At 36.8% G+C, this 15,567-nt stretch overlaps 1 protein-coding gene across 5 annotated transcripts in view; it reads right to left on the bottom strand.

Annotated features, from left to right (window-relative positions):
• SLC25A16 (solute carrier family 25 member 16) overlaps positions 1–15,567 on the bottom strand; it is a 47,788-nt gene that overhangs the window by 20,103 nt on the left and 12,118 nt on the right. For all 5 annotated transcript variants that reach the window (XM_059900715.1, XM_059900719.1, XM_059900717.1 and 2 more), the window contains 3 exons: positions 5,669–5,790; positions 5,354–5,420; positions 1,152–1,314 (listed from right to left, as the gene is read on the bottom strand). In XM_059900715.1, the coding sequence (XP_059756698.1) occupies positions 1,152–1,314; positions 5,354–5,420; positions 5,669–5,790 (352 nt within the window). The remainder of the gene's footprint in view (positions 1–1,151; positions 1,315–5,353; positions 5,421–5,668; positions 5,791–15,567) is intronic.

Below are 15,567 nucleotides of genomic sequence, written 5' to 3'. Positions count from 1 at the left end.
GGATACTCTTTTTTGAGCCTTTGTGACACTACTATTTCCTGTTGTCTTCCTGTTTTTCAGGATACTCCTCAGTCACAGAGAGCTTCCCTTCTTCCTGTTCCTGAAAAGTTCCTGCTTCTTAGTATTCCAGCCTTTTTTTTATCTCATCTATCCAATCTCTCTTGGTCTACAGAAATTCTCTAAAGCCAACTTTCCAATTACACTTTCCACCTAGTTTATCTATGTCCCTAATACACTTATATTAATATAAAACTCCCTTGCATTGCTACTGTCTTAAGAGTATAGGCTCCTTGGGACTTCCCTGGTGGCACAGCGGTTGAGAATCCGCCTGCCAATGCGGGGACACGGGTTCAAGCCCTGGTCTGGAAAGATCCCACATGCTGCGGAGCAACTAAGCCCATGTGCCACAACTACTGAGCCAGCACTCTAGAGCCTGCACGCCACAACTACTGAAGCCCGTGCACCAAAACTACTGAAGCCCATGCGCCACAACTACTGAAGCCTGAGAGCCTAGTGCCTGTGCTCCGCAACAAGAGAAGCCACCACAATGAGAAGCCCCTGCACCGCAACAAAGAGTAGCCCCGACTCGCTGCAACTAGAGAAAGCCTGCACGCAGCAACGAAGACCCAAGGCAGCCAAAAAAAAAAAAAAAAAAAAAAAGGAGTATAGGCTTCTTGAGGCAATACTTTTGTTTTTCCTTCAGTGAAGCTCCCAATGCCTAGCATACTGACTGGCACAAAGTAGGTCTTCAAGATTTACTGCAAGAGAAGTTGTACCTACACACACACACACACACACAAACACACACACACTAAATGGCTCAAATTTCAGAAAACTCATACAGGCAAATTCATGAGGAAATATGGATGAAAACTATAGTGTTTCTTTCTAGCTTTCTTTTTCCTTTCTTTCTTTTAAAATCCACAGAAATTGAGTAGGTTCAAACTAATTTGGTCAATTTGGCACGAAGTTATTTATAATATGCTTAAAGTGCAGGCACGTTGGAAAAAATGTATTAAATTAATATTTATATTTTGCAAGGGATCCTGTGTTTTAATAATCTATTAGAAAAAATAAGACAACTAACCAATGCTAAAAATCAGTACTGGATAAATGTAATTTGATTTAATTAATTTGATGAAGAAACTTACGATATTGTCTGTGCTATTGCTCCAGCAACACCACCACAAAGTAAGTTTATGTGAGTTTTCAAAACTAAGACATTAGGATTGTCTGATGAAGGTCTGCCAAGAAGGGTAGGAGCATGGGAAAGCCCAACACTCTTTAAGGTACCAAAAGTAAAAAATGAAACACCTGAAAAACAAAATATAAATTCACCACGATGCTTAACAGAATGTGAGCTGTGAGAAGACACCATTCTTACATAATAACCAATTAACTCAAGGGACTAACTATGCATTTCCTCATTTCCAATGTTTGGCTTAATCTAAGATAAAAAGATTTAATTAATGTTTACAAATAACCTAAAGATAACAAAATTACCACCTATAAAAAATTATACATTGGTTTTTCACACCCTAACATAATGTTCAGTTCACTGAATAAAGGTAGTAGTTGAGTATAATGCCACCTTATACATGAATAGAATTGAACAGTTTTCCAAGGTTTTCCATAAGTAAAAGTTAAATTAATGATTAGTAATCTTAAGTAAATGTGACATATTTACAATAACAATGATGGTGATAATGTAAGGTAGAAGCAAGAAATTCAAAAGTGATAAAGCATTGTTATTTCAATTCAGTGTCTAATGTTGTCTTCGAGGAAGAGTTATGACAATGAGAGACTCACCAGACACATGGAATCTAATGAATATTGAATTAAGTTATTGATAATGTGCAGTTGGTGCTGGCTGAATATTTACACGATTTTATAATAAAAGGATTAAAGTCATACATTAAAAAAATTAACAGAACTCAAGTATACCTATCAACTAAACATTACTCAAGACATCTTGATATCTACTGAATTTTTAAAACATATTGAAAAAGATACTTGATTCTTAAAAACAAATAAGCACTAACAAAAATTCAGTCTAGGATAACACCTCAATATATGCATTTATTCTTTATATAAAATTCTTATGATCTTATAGTATTTTATAATGATGCTATACAACTTTAGAATATTCATAAACTTTTTTTTAAAGAAGTGGTTTTTATTTTTTAAATTTAAATTTTATTTTTATTTATTTATTTTTGGTTGCATTGGGTCTTCGTCGTTGCACGCGGGCCTTCTCTAGATGCAGCGAGTGGGGGCTACTCTTTGTCGTGGTGCGCAGGCTTCTCATCGCGCTGGCTTCTCCTGTTGCGGAGCACGGGCTCTAGGCACGCGGGCCTCAGCAGTTCTGGCACATGGGCTAAGTAGTTGTGGCTCGCGGGCTCTAGAGCACAGGCTCAGTAGTTGTGGCACACGGGCTTAGCTGCTCCACGGCATGTGGGATCCTCCCAGAGCAGGGCTCGAACCCGTGTCCCCTGCATTGGCAGGCAGATTCCCAACCACTGAGCCACCAGGGAAGTCCCCATACACTTTTATATATGGGAAATCTATTCTATAGACTTAAATACAGAAATCTTAACCACAGGAAAAGCTCACAACAAGGAAATTCATAGCAAATTAAACACAAGTAGAAAAAAAATAGAAATACCTTAATTATGCGGAATGGTATTCACTGAAATATGACACAATTAATAAAAATGTGAATAGTATTCAGAAATTTGAAAACCATTTGGGAAATGGGAAAAAATTAAGAAACAAAATTATATACATACTGTAACTATGTAAAAAATGTATTTCAAAAACAAAACAAACAAAAAAAATTAGAAAGAGAAAAAAATACAGTAAAAAAACTAAAGAGTTCTGATTCCAGCATAATGGCAGTCTAGGTACTCTGAGGAACTCTGTCATTGCAGAGCAACTGTATCCATTGCTGGGCTTACAAAAAGGAAGAGAAGGTTTCCAAGAATCCCTAGCAGCACCACCTTCCAAACATATAATATGAGGCCCACTTGGGGATTGTGGCCCATGAGAGAGGTGGAGTGACTCTGCATTTTGATGGCAATAGCAGCCAGGCCATTGAGACAGATCCTGCCATTGGGCCTACAGAAGATGAAATCACTGGGTCAGAAACTCAGGGGTTAAAATCAAGTAATGGACTCATAATTAAAGACCACTCAAAAAAAGCCACAAGAAATAAACAACAAACTAACTAAATAAATAAAGACCATCAAGCATAGGAGGAAGCAAATAAACTTATATATTTATAAAATATTTGGGGGGGGGGTAAGGATTCAGAAAAATAAGCAAACACGAAAGGAATAAAAAGAAACGTAAAAAGAAAAACAGGGCTTCCCTGGTGGTACAGTGGTTAAGAATCCGCCTGCCAATGCAGGGGACACGGGTTCGAGCCCTGGTCCTGGAAGATCCCACACGCTGCGGAGCAGCTAAGCCCGTGCACCACAACTACTGAGCCTGCACTCTTGAGCCCGTGAACCACAACTACTGAGCCTGCGTGCCACAACTACTGAAGCCTGTGCGCCTAGAGCCCGTGCTCCACAACAAAAGAAGCCACCGCAATGAGAAGCCTGCACACTGCAAGGAAGAGTAGCCCCCGCTCGCCCCAACTAGAGAAAGCCTGCGTGTAGCAACGAAGGCCCAGTGCAGACAAAAATAAATAAATAAAACAAATAAATTTATTAAAAAGAATATAAAAAAGAAAAACAAGTGGAAATCAATAGCAAGGTAAAGAAACAAGTCCAAATATATCAATAATCACAATAACCATTAAGTATACTAACCGGCAATTAAAAGATTTTACTGACCAGATTAAAGAAATACCCAGCTATATATATATAATGATTACAAAATAAATACCTAAAACAAAAACATGACAAAGTAGAAAATGAAAGGATGAAAAAAGATATCCCAGGCAAATATTAACTTGGATCTGGGCAAAAAAAAATTATGAATGGGGGGAATTTGAACAATGACAATATACTAGATGATATTAAGAAAGTTTCATAATGGTAAGACAAATACCATATCACTTATATGTGGAATCTAAAATATGACACAAATGAACCTATCTATGAAACAGAAACAGAATCTTGGACATAGAGAACAGACTGGTGGTTGCCAAGGGGGAGGGGGCTGGGGGAGGGATGGAGCGGGAGGTTGGGGTGAGCAGATGTAAGCTTTTATATATAGAATGGATAAACAAGGTCCTACTGTCTAGCACAGAGAACTATATTCAATATCCTGTGATAAACCACAATGGAAAAGTATATATAAAAAAAAAGAATGTTGGGCTTCCCTAGTGGTGCAGTGGTTAAGGGTCCGCCTGCCAATGCAGGGGACACGGGTTCGAGCTCTGGTCCAGGAAGATCCCACATGCCGCGGAGCAACTAAGCCCGTACGCCACAACTACTGAGCCTGCACTCTAGAGCCTGCGAGCCTCAACTACTGAAGCCCGTGCGCCTAGAGCCCGTGCTCTGTAACAAGAGAAGCCACCACAATGAGAAGCCCACGCACCGCAACGAAGAGTAGCCCCTGCTCACCGCAACTAGAGAAACCCACATGCAGCAATGAAGACCCAATGCAGCCAAAAATAAATAAATAAAATAAATAAATTTATAAAATCAGTAACGAGCCAAAATGCCAAGTATCATCACTTTTATTGACTGCTGCACTGTAGGTCCTTAGCTGGTACAGTAAGATAAGAAAAAAATAAATAGACAAATAAGGATTTGAACAGAAGTAAGAAAAATGATGTTATTTGCACAGGATGTAATGGTCCACACAGAAAATCCAAAGCATTTACAAGTAACATGGTAGCTGGCTATCATATCAACAAGTAGAATAATGGCTAGCTATAAAATCATATAAAAATTAAATCAAGCAATAAACTGAAAATGTAATTTTCTAAAAGACACAACAAAACTTATAAGGTGTCTATGAATATATCTAACAAAAATGTCCAAGATCTGTATGCAATTTCATTCAGAATTCCAACAAGGATTTTTGTGCAACATCAAAAAATGATTCTAAAATGCACATGGAATAGCAAAATATCTACAGTCCTTACATTCCTGAAAAAAAGGAGCAAGGGACTTGTCCTACCAAATATAAAGACTTACTATAAAACTGCATTCTATTATTGTTTTAAGAAGTAGCACTACAGATCACTGGGGAAAGGAGAAATTAATCAATGACTATCTTTAGGGAGGAAAAAAAGTAATTCTGGACAGATTAGGGGCTTAAATATAAAATGCTAAACTTTAAAATCACTCCTACAAGAAAATGAAAAAACCAAGATTTTGCCAAATTTAAAACATACCTGCATATGGAGCCATTCCTAATATAGTAGGCATCAAGCCTCTGTAAAATCCAAGGAAACCACCTTCCTTTTGAGTGAAGAAAAATTAGAAGTGAAATTACACTGGGCTCATTATGATAAATGCAAAAGAACAAAAGCATACATTATACAGGAAAAATTATTCTGGACCCACACTGAAACACAGATGTGTTTTCACAATTATGATTAGTATCAGTAATTATAAGTAAAACAATAACTTTCAAAACAATGACATTCAAAACATTTGCCTAAATATAAAAGGACATGTTATAGACAAGAAAAGTAAAAATGAAATACCTTTGCATAAATTGTTTTGAATGCATGAATAATTCCCGTATAAGTGTGTTCCCCTTTCACCTGGAATGCTAGGCGTACTCTAACCATATCAAGAGGGTAAGTACAGATAACTGCTGTCATACCTGAAAAGAAAGCAGAAACTTAAATGTATAAGAATCATATATTATGTATACATATATATATATACCTTTCATATCATTAGTAATGCTCTCAAATTATACAGTAATGATGAAAACCCAATGAAATCAAAGGTAATATTACTGACAGAATTATATCATAATATTATCAGTTGAAAAACTTGTAAGTAAAAGGGTCAGTTTGTAAAATCTTTTCAAGTTCTTCCCACTGTGAAGTTATAATGTTAGCACCAAAATAGTACAGTGTTAGTGGATCATGTTAGTATTTTTTAAATTCTATTACTTGTCTATTCACAGGTAAGATATCAGAAAAGAAAAACTGACTATCTCCAAGGCACTAGGCAGGATATTTGACTTTTTCCTTATTTTCTCTAATCCTAAAATGGAGAGATGCTTAACCTACCTAAGGAATTCTTTTAAAAATAAAATAAAGGCATTTTTAAAAAAAATTCAAAGCATGGTCACTATTTTCTTTTTAAAATTTAGGTAAGGGTAATTCCCTGGTGGTCCAGTGGTTAGGACTCCGTGCTCTCACTGTCAAGGGCCTGGGTTCAATCCCTGGTCGGGGAACTAAGATCCTGCCAGCAGAGCAGCTAGGCCAAAAAAAACCCAAAACATACAGGAATTCTGAAAAATAAATAAATAAATAAAATTTACATAAATTTGTTACAGACTAAACATAATAAAAATATAAATGTCCAAGGTCATAGAAACAATTTATTTTAGGAATAAAATCTCCTGATAAACAAATTTAGTATTAAGTTCTAGATTTTCATCAATATATGATTTCAAATTCCATAAACTATCCAGGTGATTTTTTTTAAAAAATATTTATTTATTTATTTACTTATTTTTGGCTGCGTTGGGTATTCGTTGCTGCGTGCGGGCTTTCTCCAGTTGCGGTGAGCGGGGACTACTCTTCGTTGCGGTGCACGGGCTTCTCATTGTGGTGGCTTCTCTTGTTGCAGAGCGTGGCCTCTAGGCGCCTGGGCTTCAGTAGTTGTGGCACATGGGCTCACTAGTTGTGGCTCGCGGGCTCTAGTGCACAGGCTCAGTAGTTGTGGCGCCTGGGCTTAGTTGCTCTGCAGCATGGGGGATCTTCCCGGACCAGGGCTCGAACCCGTGTCCCCTGCACTGGCAGGCGGATTCTCAACCACTGCGCCACCAGGGAAGTCTCCCAGCTGAATTTTTATTTGTATCTTTTTTACTGAGGTATAGTTATGTATCAGTTATGTTTAAAATTAAAAATAATCTTCTATTTTTGTAAAGTACAAAAGAAATAAATGCTCAAGGTAAAAAAATTAGAAAATATAGACAATCAAAAATTTTTAAATATATATATTCATCCTCCAGTAATAACCACCTAAATATATAATATTACAAACCTTTTATACAGGGGCATTTACACACATCTAAACACATACATACATTTAAAACATGACAATGTGTTTCCCTGGTGGCACAATGGTTAAGAATCCACCTGCCAATGCAGGGGACACTGGTTTGAGCCCTGGTCCGGGAAGATCCCACTTGTTGCAGAGCAACTAAGCCCGTGCGCCACAACTACTGAGCCTGCGCTCTTGAGCCCGTGAGCCGAACTGCTGAGCCTGTGTGCCACAACTACTGAGGCCCGCATGCCTAGAGTCCATGCTCTGCAACAACAGAAGCCACCACAATGAGAAGCCTGCACACCACAATGAAGAGTAGCCCCCGCTCGCCGCAACCACAGAAAAGCCCACGTGCAGCAACGAAGACCCAACGCAGCCAAAAATAAAATAAATAAAATAAAATAAATTTATTTAAAAAAACCCCACAATAATGGTGTAATTCTATTTCGTAGTCAATTTTTCCTGCTTTACATTATATTGTGAACATCTTTCTATGTGAGAAAAACATTACCTGGATGTACTATAATTTATTTAAACAATCCTCTTAGACATTTAGGTTGTCTCCATTATTTGCTACATGATATTGTAATAGTAAACAGTGCTTTGATGAATGTCCTTATAACTAAATATTTCATTATGGATAAATTCCTAAAATAGAATTATTAGGACAATGCATAAGGCTTTTAATAGAAATTGCCTTCCAGAATGATTGTGCTGATTTATAATGTCATCTGTTAGAATATAAGTCCTATTCCTCTAACTTATCAGAAGTATTAGATAATTATTAGACAAGTAGAATATTCAATTATTAGATAATTTTTCCAACACTGGATGGGCAAAAAAACACTCTGTGTTATTTTGGTTTCTCATATGACATTCTTTTTCTTTTTTTTTTTTTGGGGGGGGGCAGTTTTATAACTTTCTTTGACAATCAGTGGTCAGTTCCCTTCCACATCAACTGTGTAGATTTCTGAAAGTGGTGACAGATTTTTGAAAGTGGTTACCTCCTTGGTACATAGGTAACCAACATATAGAGCTTGTTTGGTGAATCTTCATCATCATTATGTTTTCTGGACAACCGCACACAGATATGGTAGGGGATATTCCTCATATCTTTGGCCCAGACAGCTTTGTTAGGCATAGTGTCAATGAGCACATTGGGAGTTCTCATCTCCTTGCTGGCCAATTTCTGGATCTCTTTGAGTACCTGAGGGGCACACTCTTGAAGTCCACTCCAGGGATGTGCTTGTGAATGTTAATGGTGTAGTCCCTGGTCATGACCTGGTTGGTGAGCAGATAAGACTCTTCGTCTCACCACCCTTCTTTGCAGGAGCCATCCTGCCAGGCCCAGGTTGGAAAGGAAGAGCTTGAGGTATTGTCATGACTTTCTTTTTCTCTGTAGGCTTTTAACATGATAATTTCATCTTTTTATTAGTCTTACCAAATGAAAATATAATTTTTTTTGCCACAACTTTGGCCTACAATAGCATACTAGTCATATAAAAGTGGCAATTTAAGTGATTTCTGTATTCTTAACCTAATTTAACTTTTTAGTTTTAATTTTTTTGACACTGTATTATTATTACTATCATTATTATTATTATTATTATTATTATTATTATTATTATTATTTTGGCTGTACCACATGGCTTGCGGGATCTTAGTTCCCTCTCCAGGGATCGAACCTGTGCCCCCTGCAGTGGAAGCACAGAGTCCTAACCACTGGACTGCCAAGGAATACCCAGTGTTAAATTTTTAGTATTTGTTTAATATTATTTAAATAGACCTGAGATACCTTACCCCATTTACTGAGCAAATGCTACTGTAACTTGCATCCATTTTTATTAGCCCAAACTTAAATCTATACTAATTTTCAGAGCTTCTGCCACTCTCCCAAAAATCTAAATCAGTTCGCCCCTCCTTATACATGGATTAGAAAACAATGTTCTTTATGTTATTATCTAGGTATCTCTCATGGCATCTCTACCTGGGTGATTATAACATTATCTCTGAGCTAAAAATCTACACAGCTAATATACTGCTAATACTTTTTTTTTTTTTTTAAAGATTTATTTATTGATTCATTGATTGCTATGTTGGGTCTTCGTTTCTGTGCGAGGGCTTTCTCTAGTTGTGGCAGGCGGGGGTCACTCTTCATCGCGGTGCACGGGCCTCTCACTATCGCGGCCTCTCTTGTTGCGGAGCACAGGCTCCAGACGTGCAGGCTCAGTAGTTGTGGCTCACGGGCCTAGTTGCTCCGCGGCATGTGGGATCTTCCCAGACCAGGGCTCGAACCCGTGTCCCCTGCATTGGCAGGCAGATTCTCAACCACTGCACCACCAGGGAAGCCCACTGTTAATACTTTAATGCAAACACATGCAACCCTTCGTTCTCTTTTTCCCCCCTTAGTTCTCTCTTGAGAATGACGAAGACTCAATTCCTTTAGACAATGAGCAGAAAGTCAGTTTGAATATGTTTAATTTTAAAAGCAAGCAATACTTTGTATCAAGATTAGCCTAATGGTACTCAGAACAGGTTAGACTCATAGAAGAAATGCTGATTTACGATTAACTTATCTGTGATTTAGCTGTAAGTGATATTTTAAACCTTCCTTTTTTTAGTTTGCACATAACAATAAAGACTGTCTACTATGTGCCAAGCACACCATACCAGACACTTTACAAACACCACCTCTAATCCTCACATACCAAATACCACCAACAATACTACAAGGTAGAAAATTGAGGCTCAAAGTAGTTATGTGAGTTGACCAAATTCACAGTTTCTGTATCACAGTGTAGAATTTGAGACTAAGTTTTCTGGCTCATATCACAACATATATTGCCTTCCCTGTAATCTTCTTTTCTCAAACATTTAATTAGTACTTTCTAAACTTAAATTTTTAGTTCAGAAATTCCATCAGTTCAGTGATTAGAAATGTCAGTCCCTCATTTCAACCAATTTGATTTTGAGCTGCTCATCTGAGCCATTTGTTTTCAACCTATTCATTTTCAAACTATTTAACTTGTTTTTAATCTATTGGTATTCAAACCAGCCATGTCTGGCAGCCAAGGCAGTGACTCTTCTAAATGGCCTCTTTGAAGCTGAATCTAAACTAATACAGTACAAATGTGATGTTCCTAAGACAAGGTTTGGCAATAATATCACATTTAAGTCACAGCAAATACCTTATTATCCAGATATTTATAAAACTACATATTTCGCAGCTTGGTTTAATTTTTTGCAGCTTGTGCTAAATATTTTGCAAGGGAAAATTTTACAAAATAAAATGAGGAGAGATTATCTATAAACTAGTTCCATGTTTATTGAAAATGGCTCATATTAAGGAGTTTAACAAATATAGAAAAGAATAAAAAGGCTGACCATTTTAAGCCTTGATCATCCTGACACAATTTGGTTGAACATCAGATTTTGCAAGGATTTGCCCAGATCATCACTATTCATTTTATTTCTTTATGCTTCTGTAAATTTTTACAACTCCCATATTTTTTTTCTACTCCCTATCTGGATCACTTTCATCTTGCCTCTCCTATTTGTTCTCCCTGACTCCATTTATTTCTCCTTTCCTTCTCACATGCTCCAAGCCTTCTCATTGTCTTCTTACTGGTTTCAAGTGGTTTAACATGAAATAACTGAATTAACAAAGTGATTAAAATGGTAAATTGGTAGAAAATGAGGACATCCAGAAATTCCTAAAGGTAAAGGAGGCATTAGTTTAAAATCTGTAAGACCATGAGTCAGGCTGAGGAACTGGCATAACCTAATTGTACATCAGAGAATGGTAAAAATAATGCCAATGATTACTACAACGCCAAACTGATGATCTAGTTTTACAATTTTTCGGCCAGTTTACTTCACCATGTTTTTATATGGTATATTTCTTTTGAATTTGAGCAATCAAATCTTCCTAAAGAAAAACAAAACCTTTTAACCAGGATGTTTGAAACTTACAAAGTTTTTTGTTGTTGCTGTTGTTCACTATTTCTAAAAGCAACTCAGTGATTTAAATGTAACTTTAAACTTCAGAATTTAGCAAGAAGATTTTTAATAATTTTGTACTCTGATAAATCTTGAAAACTCCTTAAGATTTTAAATGTTTATTTATCCTTGGAATAAGTGGGAGGTGAGAACTATTCTTCTGATAGTCATATTTTACCCTTCACTCTAAGTATAAAATTATGAAGCCCTCTACAGGCTGGATTTAGACTTTCAGAAGCCGTAAAAGTCTAAAAGCCCTAAATACAGAAAAGATTATGACATCTTATATTGTTCAAACGAAAAACAATACTGCACTGTAAAGTAAGTTTGGGGATATCCAACTAAGTTTTTTTTTTAAACATTTATTTATTTATTTGGCTGCGCTAGGTCTTAGTTGCAGCACGCGGGATCTTTTAGTCGCAGCATGTGGGTTCTTTAGTTGCAGCATGTGGGATCTAGTTCCCTGACCAGGAATCAAACCCGGGCCCCCTGCATTGAGAGCACAGAGTTTTAGCCACTGGACCACCAGGGAAGTCCCTCCAACTAAGTTCTGATTCACTTCATGATGACTCTGTCAATGCTTTTTAAAACTACCACATCATTAAGTTCCTTTTTCTCCACACTCTCTCCAGAATTTATTATTTGTAGACTTTTTGATAATAGCCATTCTGACTGGTGTGAGGTGACACCTCATTGGGGTTTTGATTTGCATTTCTCTAATAATTAGCGATGTTCAGCATCTTTTCATTTGCCTGTTGGCCATCTGGATATCTTCTTTGGAGAAATGTCTATTTAGGTCTTCTGCCCATTTTTTTTTTTTTTTAATTATTAGCATCTTTAATTATTTATTTATTTATTTATTTATTTGACTGTGTTGGGTCTTCGTTTCTGTGCGAGGGCTTCCTCTAGTTGCGGCAAGCAGGGGCCACTCTTCATCACGGTGCGCGGGCCTCTCAGTATCGCGGCCTCTCTTGTTGCGGAGCACAGGCTCCAGACACGCAGGCTCAGTAGTTGTGGCTCATGGGCCCAGTTGCTCCGCGGCATGTGGGATCTTCCCGGACCAGGGCTCGAACCCGTGTCCCCTGCATTAGCAGGCAGATTCTCAACCACTGCGCCACCAGGGAAGCCCTGCCCATTTTTTGATTGGGTTGTTCGTTTTCTGAGGAATAAGGAATTCAAGTGGCTGGCTCAAGAAATGTAACAGGCCGCTGGCATGGAAGGTTTAATAACATTCCCCCATACTTATGGAGGACCTCAGATCTTTCAGAATGTTTTCACAGAATTCTCTACTCTGACCCTCAGAACAATTAAGAAAGAAAGAGAGTTGGGCAATCATAAGTTCTACTTTAACAAATGGATAAATGAATTATGGAAGGCTCAGATGATCTGCCCATAGTCAAAGGACATGTATGTAATGGAGGCCAGCCACGATCCCAGGCAGTAAGTGTTCTGTCCATTTGACCTCCCAGCCTTAGGCCCAGCTCTAAACTAGAGTAGACCAGAAACGGCCACAAGCAGAACTCAGCTCATTGCTTCTGGTTTCTGACAACTTCCTTCTTTTTCTCTTCTCTATCCTGTCACTCTTAGTTTCATAGGAACTGGCAGATCAAGATTTATTTCAAACAAGTGAAACATACAGAAAGAAAGGAGAAGGCCTTCCTTAAATATACAAACCTTGATTCTCAGTCTCTAGTTTTTCCTTTTTGAATGACTGAGATTCAACATGTACTGGATTGTAGTTGTAGGATGAGGGAAAAGGTTGAAGTTCAAAAAAGCTTTAAAATAAGCTCTGTTGAAATGATCATGAAAAACATACCATTTTTAATTTTGGCAAATATAAAATTTCCAAACTTATGTTCAAAGACCACCAAAGGTACAGAAGCAAAGATACCAGATATAAATAAAATTAAGCAGAACATTTATTTCAACTGTTTAAAATCATAAAAGCAAAATGTAAATTATAATTACTTAAACATGATAATAAAAAGAGAAATATTGGTTAATGGAAGCACTAGTCTTATCTATAATAGCTAGAATTTTTTAAAACTCTTTTCTTTAAAAATTAAAATTTATACTTGAAGTTCCTTTGGTTTATTATTATTTTCTAGTGTATATTGAAACCTTGATGTCAACATGTCTTTCATTTCAGAAATATGAAGCTAAAAGCACCATTTGAACATGCTAGTCAAGAAATAATCAAGTGCACAAAAAGGAAATAATACAAAGTCTTTAGGATTTTACTCATATTCATAATCCTACTTCATCTTTCCTACAACCCTAAAAGAAAGAATTTGACCTGTCACTTATAAAATCAAATTTAAGAGACAAAAAAATTTTAAAGTGATGTAAGAAATCATAAATTTTAAGATTTGGAAACTTTACTAAAATTTTCCTTCTGTAAAATGAGAGATAATCATAGCACTTTCCTCACAGTATCTTTCTGTGACCTACATGTCAAGTACTCAAAGATTACATGGCAAGTGCTCAGGTCTGTGAAGGGTACAAAGCAAGTGAACAATACATGCTAGCTAATGTTACTCACCAGCACTGCCATGCCAGTGTAAAATACTAAAATATTTCTATAGCAGTTGACAAATAGCTGTTGCTCCAGCTTCCAAGATCTCCCGCATCATGACTCTGGTAGCCTCTCCCTCAACCAGAGCTCCCACCACCACCACATACCGTCTCCTGATCCAGCCATGAAAAAGTTAGTTGGAGGCTTTCAGAGCCTGTCCTATTTGTTAGTACCTCTACGGTTGGTTTGCTAAATATTTTAGATACTATTCCTGGTTATTTTTAATACTTATTGATCTTGGGTCAGTCTGCCAGAAGTCAAAAAGAGTTAAATAAACATTGCGTAAGGCAAAACCATGGATAAGGTAGGTCAGGTTGGACATTATAAATCTAGGTCCAAAAAAATCAACTGAAATCCTACAAACCTTGTGATAACCACATAGTTAAGATTTTGATATACCACCTTCCAATGGTCTTATTTCCATTAGCAGAAATAAAAACTGTTAACATGTTGGTTTATAACCTTGCAGATGTTTTTTTAATGAATATTTACATATGTATTTACTTTTTAAAAACCAAAATATGATATAGCATATTAAACATTCTCTTTTGTAACTTCCTTTCTTTCTACATATGATGTAAACATCCTTCTCTGTCAATAAATACAATTCTACAAATGTACAAAAAAAATCTAGTACTGGAAGTATAGAATTCTGACATGGATTTTTTTTACCACTCTTCTATTGCTACATACTTAAATTACCTTTTGGTGTGAGAAACAAAAAAACAATGAAAATCTAACATAAAAAAAAATCAATATAAAAAAAAGTTTTAGTGGAAAACATGAATAAATATTTTTATCTTAGAATGGGGAAGGCATTTCTCAACACAATTCAAAAAATTTTGAAGCCACAGAGGAAAAGACTAACCCATTTGGCTATGTAATACTTCTATATGGGGGGGAACTTTTGGATGATTTTTCCAAAAAAAATCACAAATAAGGTTAAAAGACAAATCTAGAACTGGGAAATAAAATAATAGCAATATTTGACAGAAAAAAAAATAATGTCTTAATTCCCAAACTCATAAAAATGAATATTTAAAGAATAGAAACAATTCAAGGCTGAAAGTAAGAAATACAAATGGTCAATAAACATTTGAAAAGCTGATCAACCTTACTCATAATTAATTGCCAAATACTAAAAATTTAATAAGGCCCAGTGTTGATATGGTATGTAGGGGAAAGGGCTACTGAAAGCATTATGGAGATCAGTTGTTTGGAAAGGTTTATCAAAAATTAAATACACATATCCTCTGATAAAGTAATTTCCCTTCTGAAAATTATTCTACAGATATATTCACACAAGTACAATGTGTTATTTGCAAAACAAAAATTTTAAATATCCCAAACGTCAATCAATAGGGGACTGAGTAAATAAATAATGGGCCATTTTTACCTTAGAATATAACACAGTTCTTCACAAAATTAAGAAAGATCTATGTACTGATACAGAAGAGAGTCCTAAGATAACTATAAAAGTTCTAATCCTATAGAATAGTATTGGAAAAAAGCACACATAAGGGCTTCCCTGGTGGCGCAGTGGTTGAGAATCTGCCTGCCAATGCAGGGCACATGGGTTCGAGCCCTGGTCTGGAAAGATCCCACATGCCACGGAGCAACTGGGCCCGTGAGCCACAATTACTGAGCCTGCGCGTCTGGAGGCTGTGCTCCGCAACAAGAGAGGCCGCGATAGTGAGAGGGCCCGCGCACCGCGATGAAGAGTGGCCCCCGCTTGCCATAACTAGAGAAAGCCCTCGCACAGAAACGAAGACCCAACACAGCCATAAATAAATAAATAAA

The sequence above is a fragment of the Balaenoptera ricei genome, chromosome 16 (genome assembly GCF_028023285.1).
Source record: "Balaenoptera ricei isolate mBalRic1 chromosome 16, mBalRic1.hap2, whole genome shotgun sequence".
Taxonomy (NCBI): Eukaryota; Metazoa; Chordata; class Mammalia; order Artiodactyla; family Balaenopteridae; genus Balaenoptera; species Balaenoptera ricei.
The sequence above is the reverse complement of the archived record's forward strand: the minus strand, read 5'-3'. Positions and strand labels throughout refer to the sequence as shown.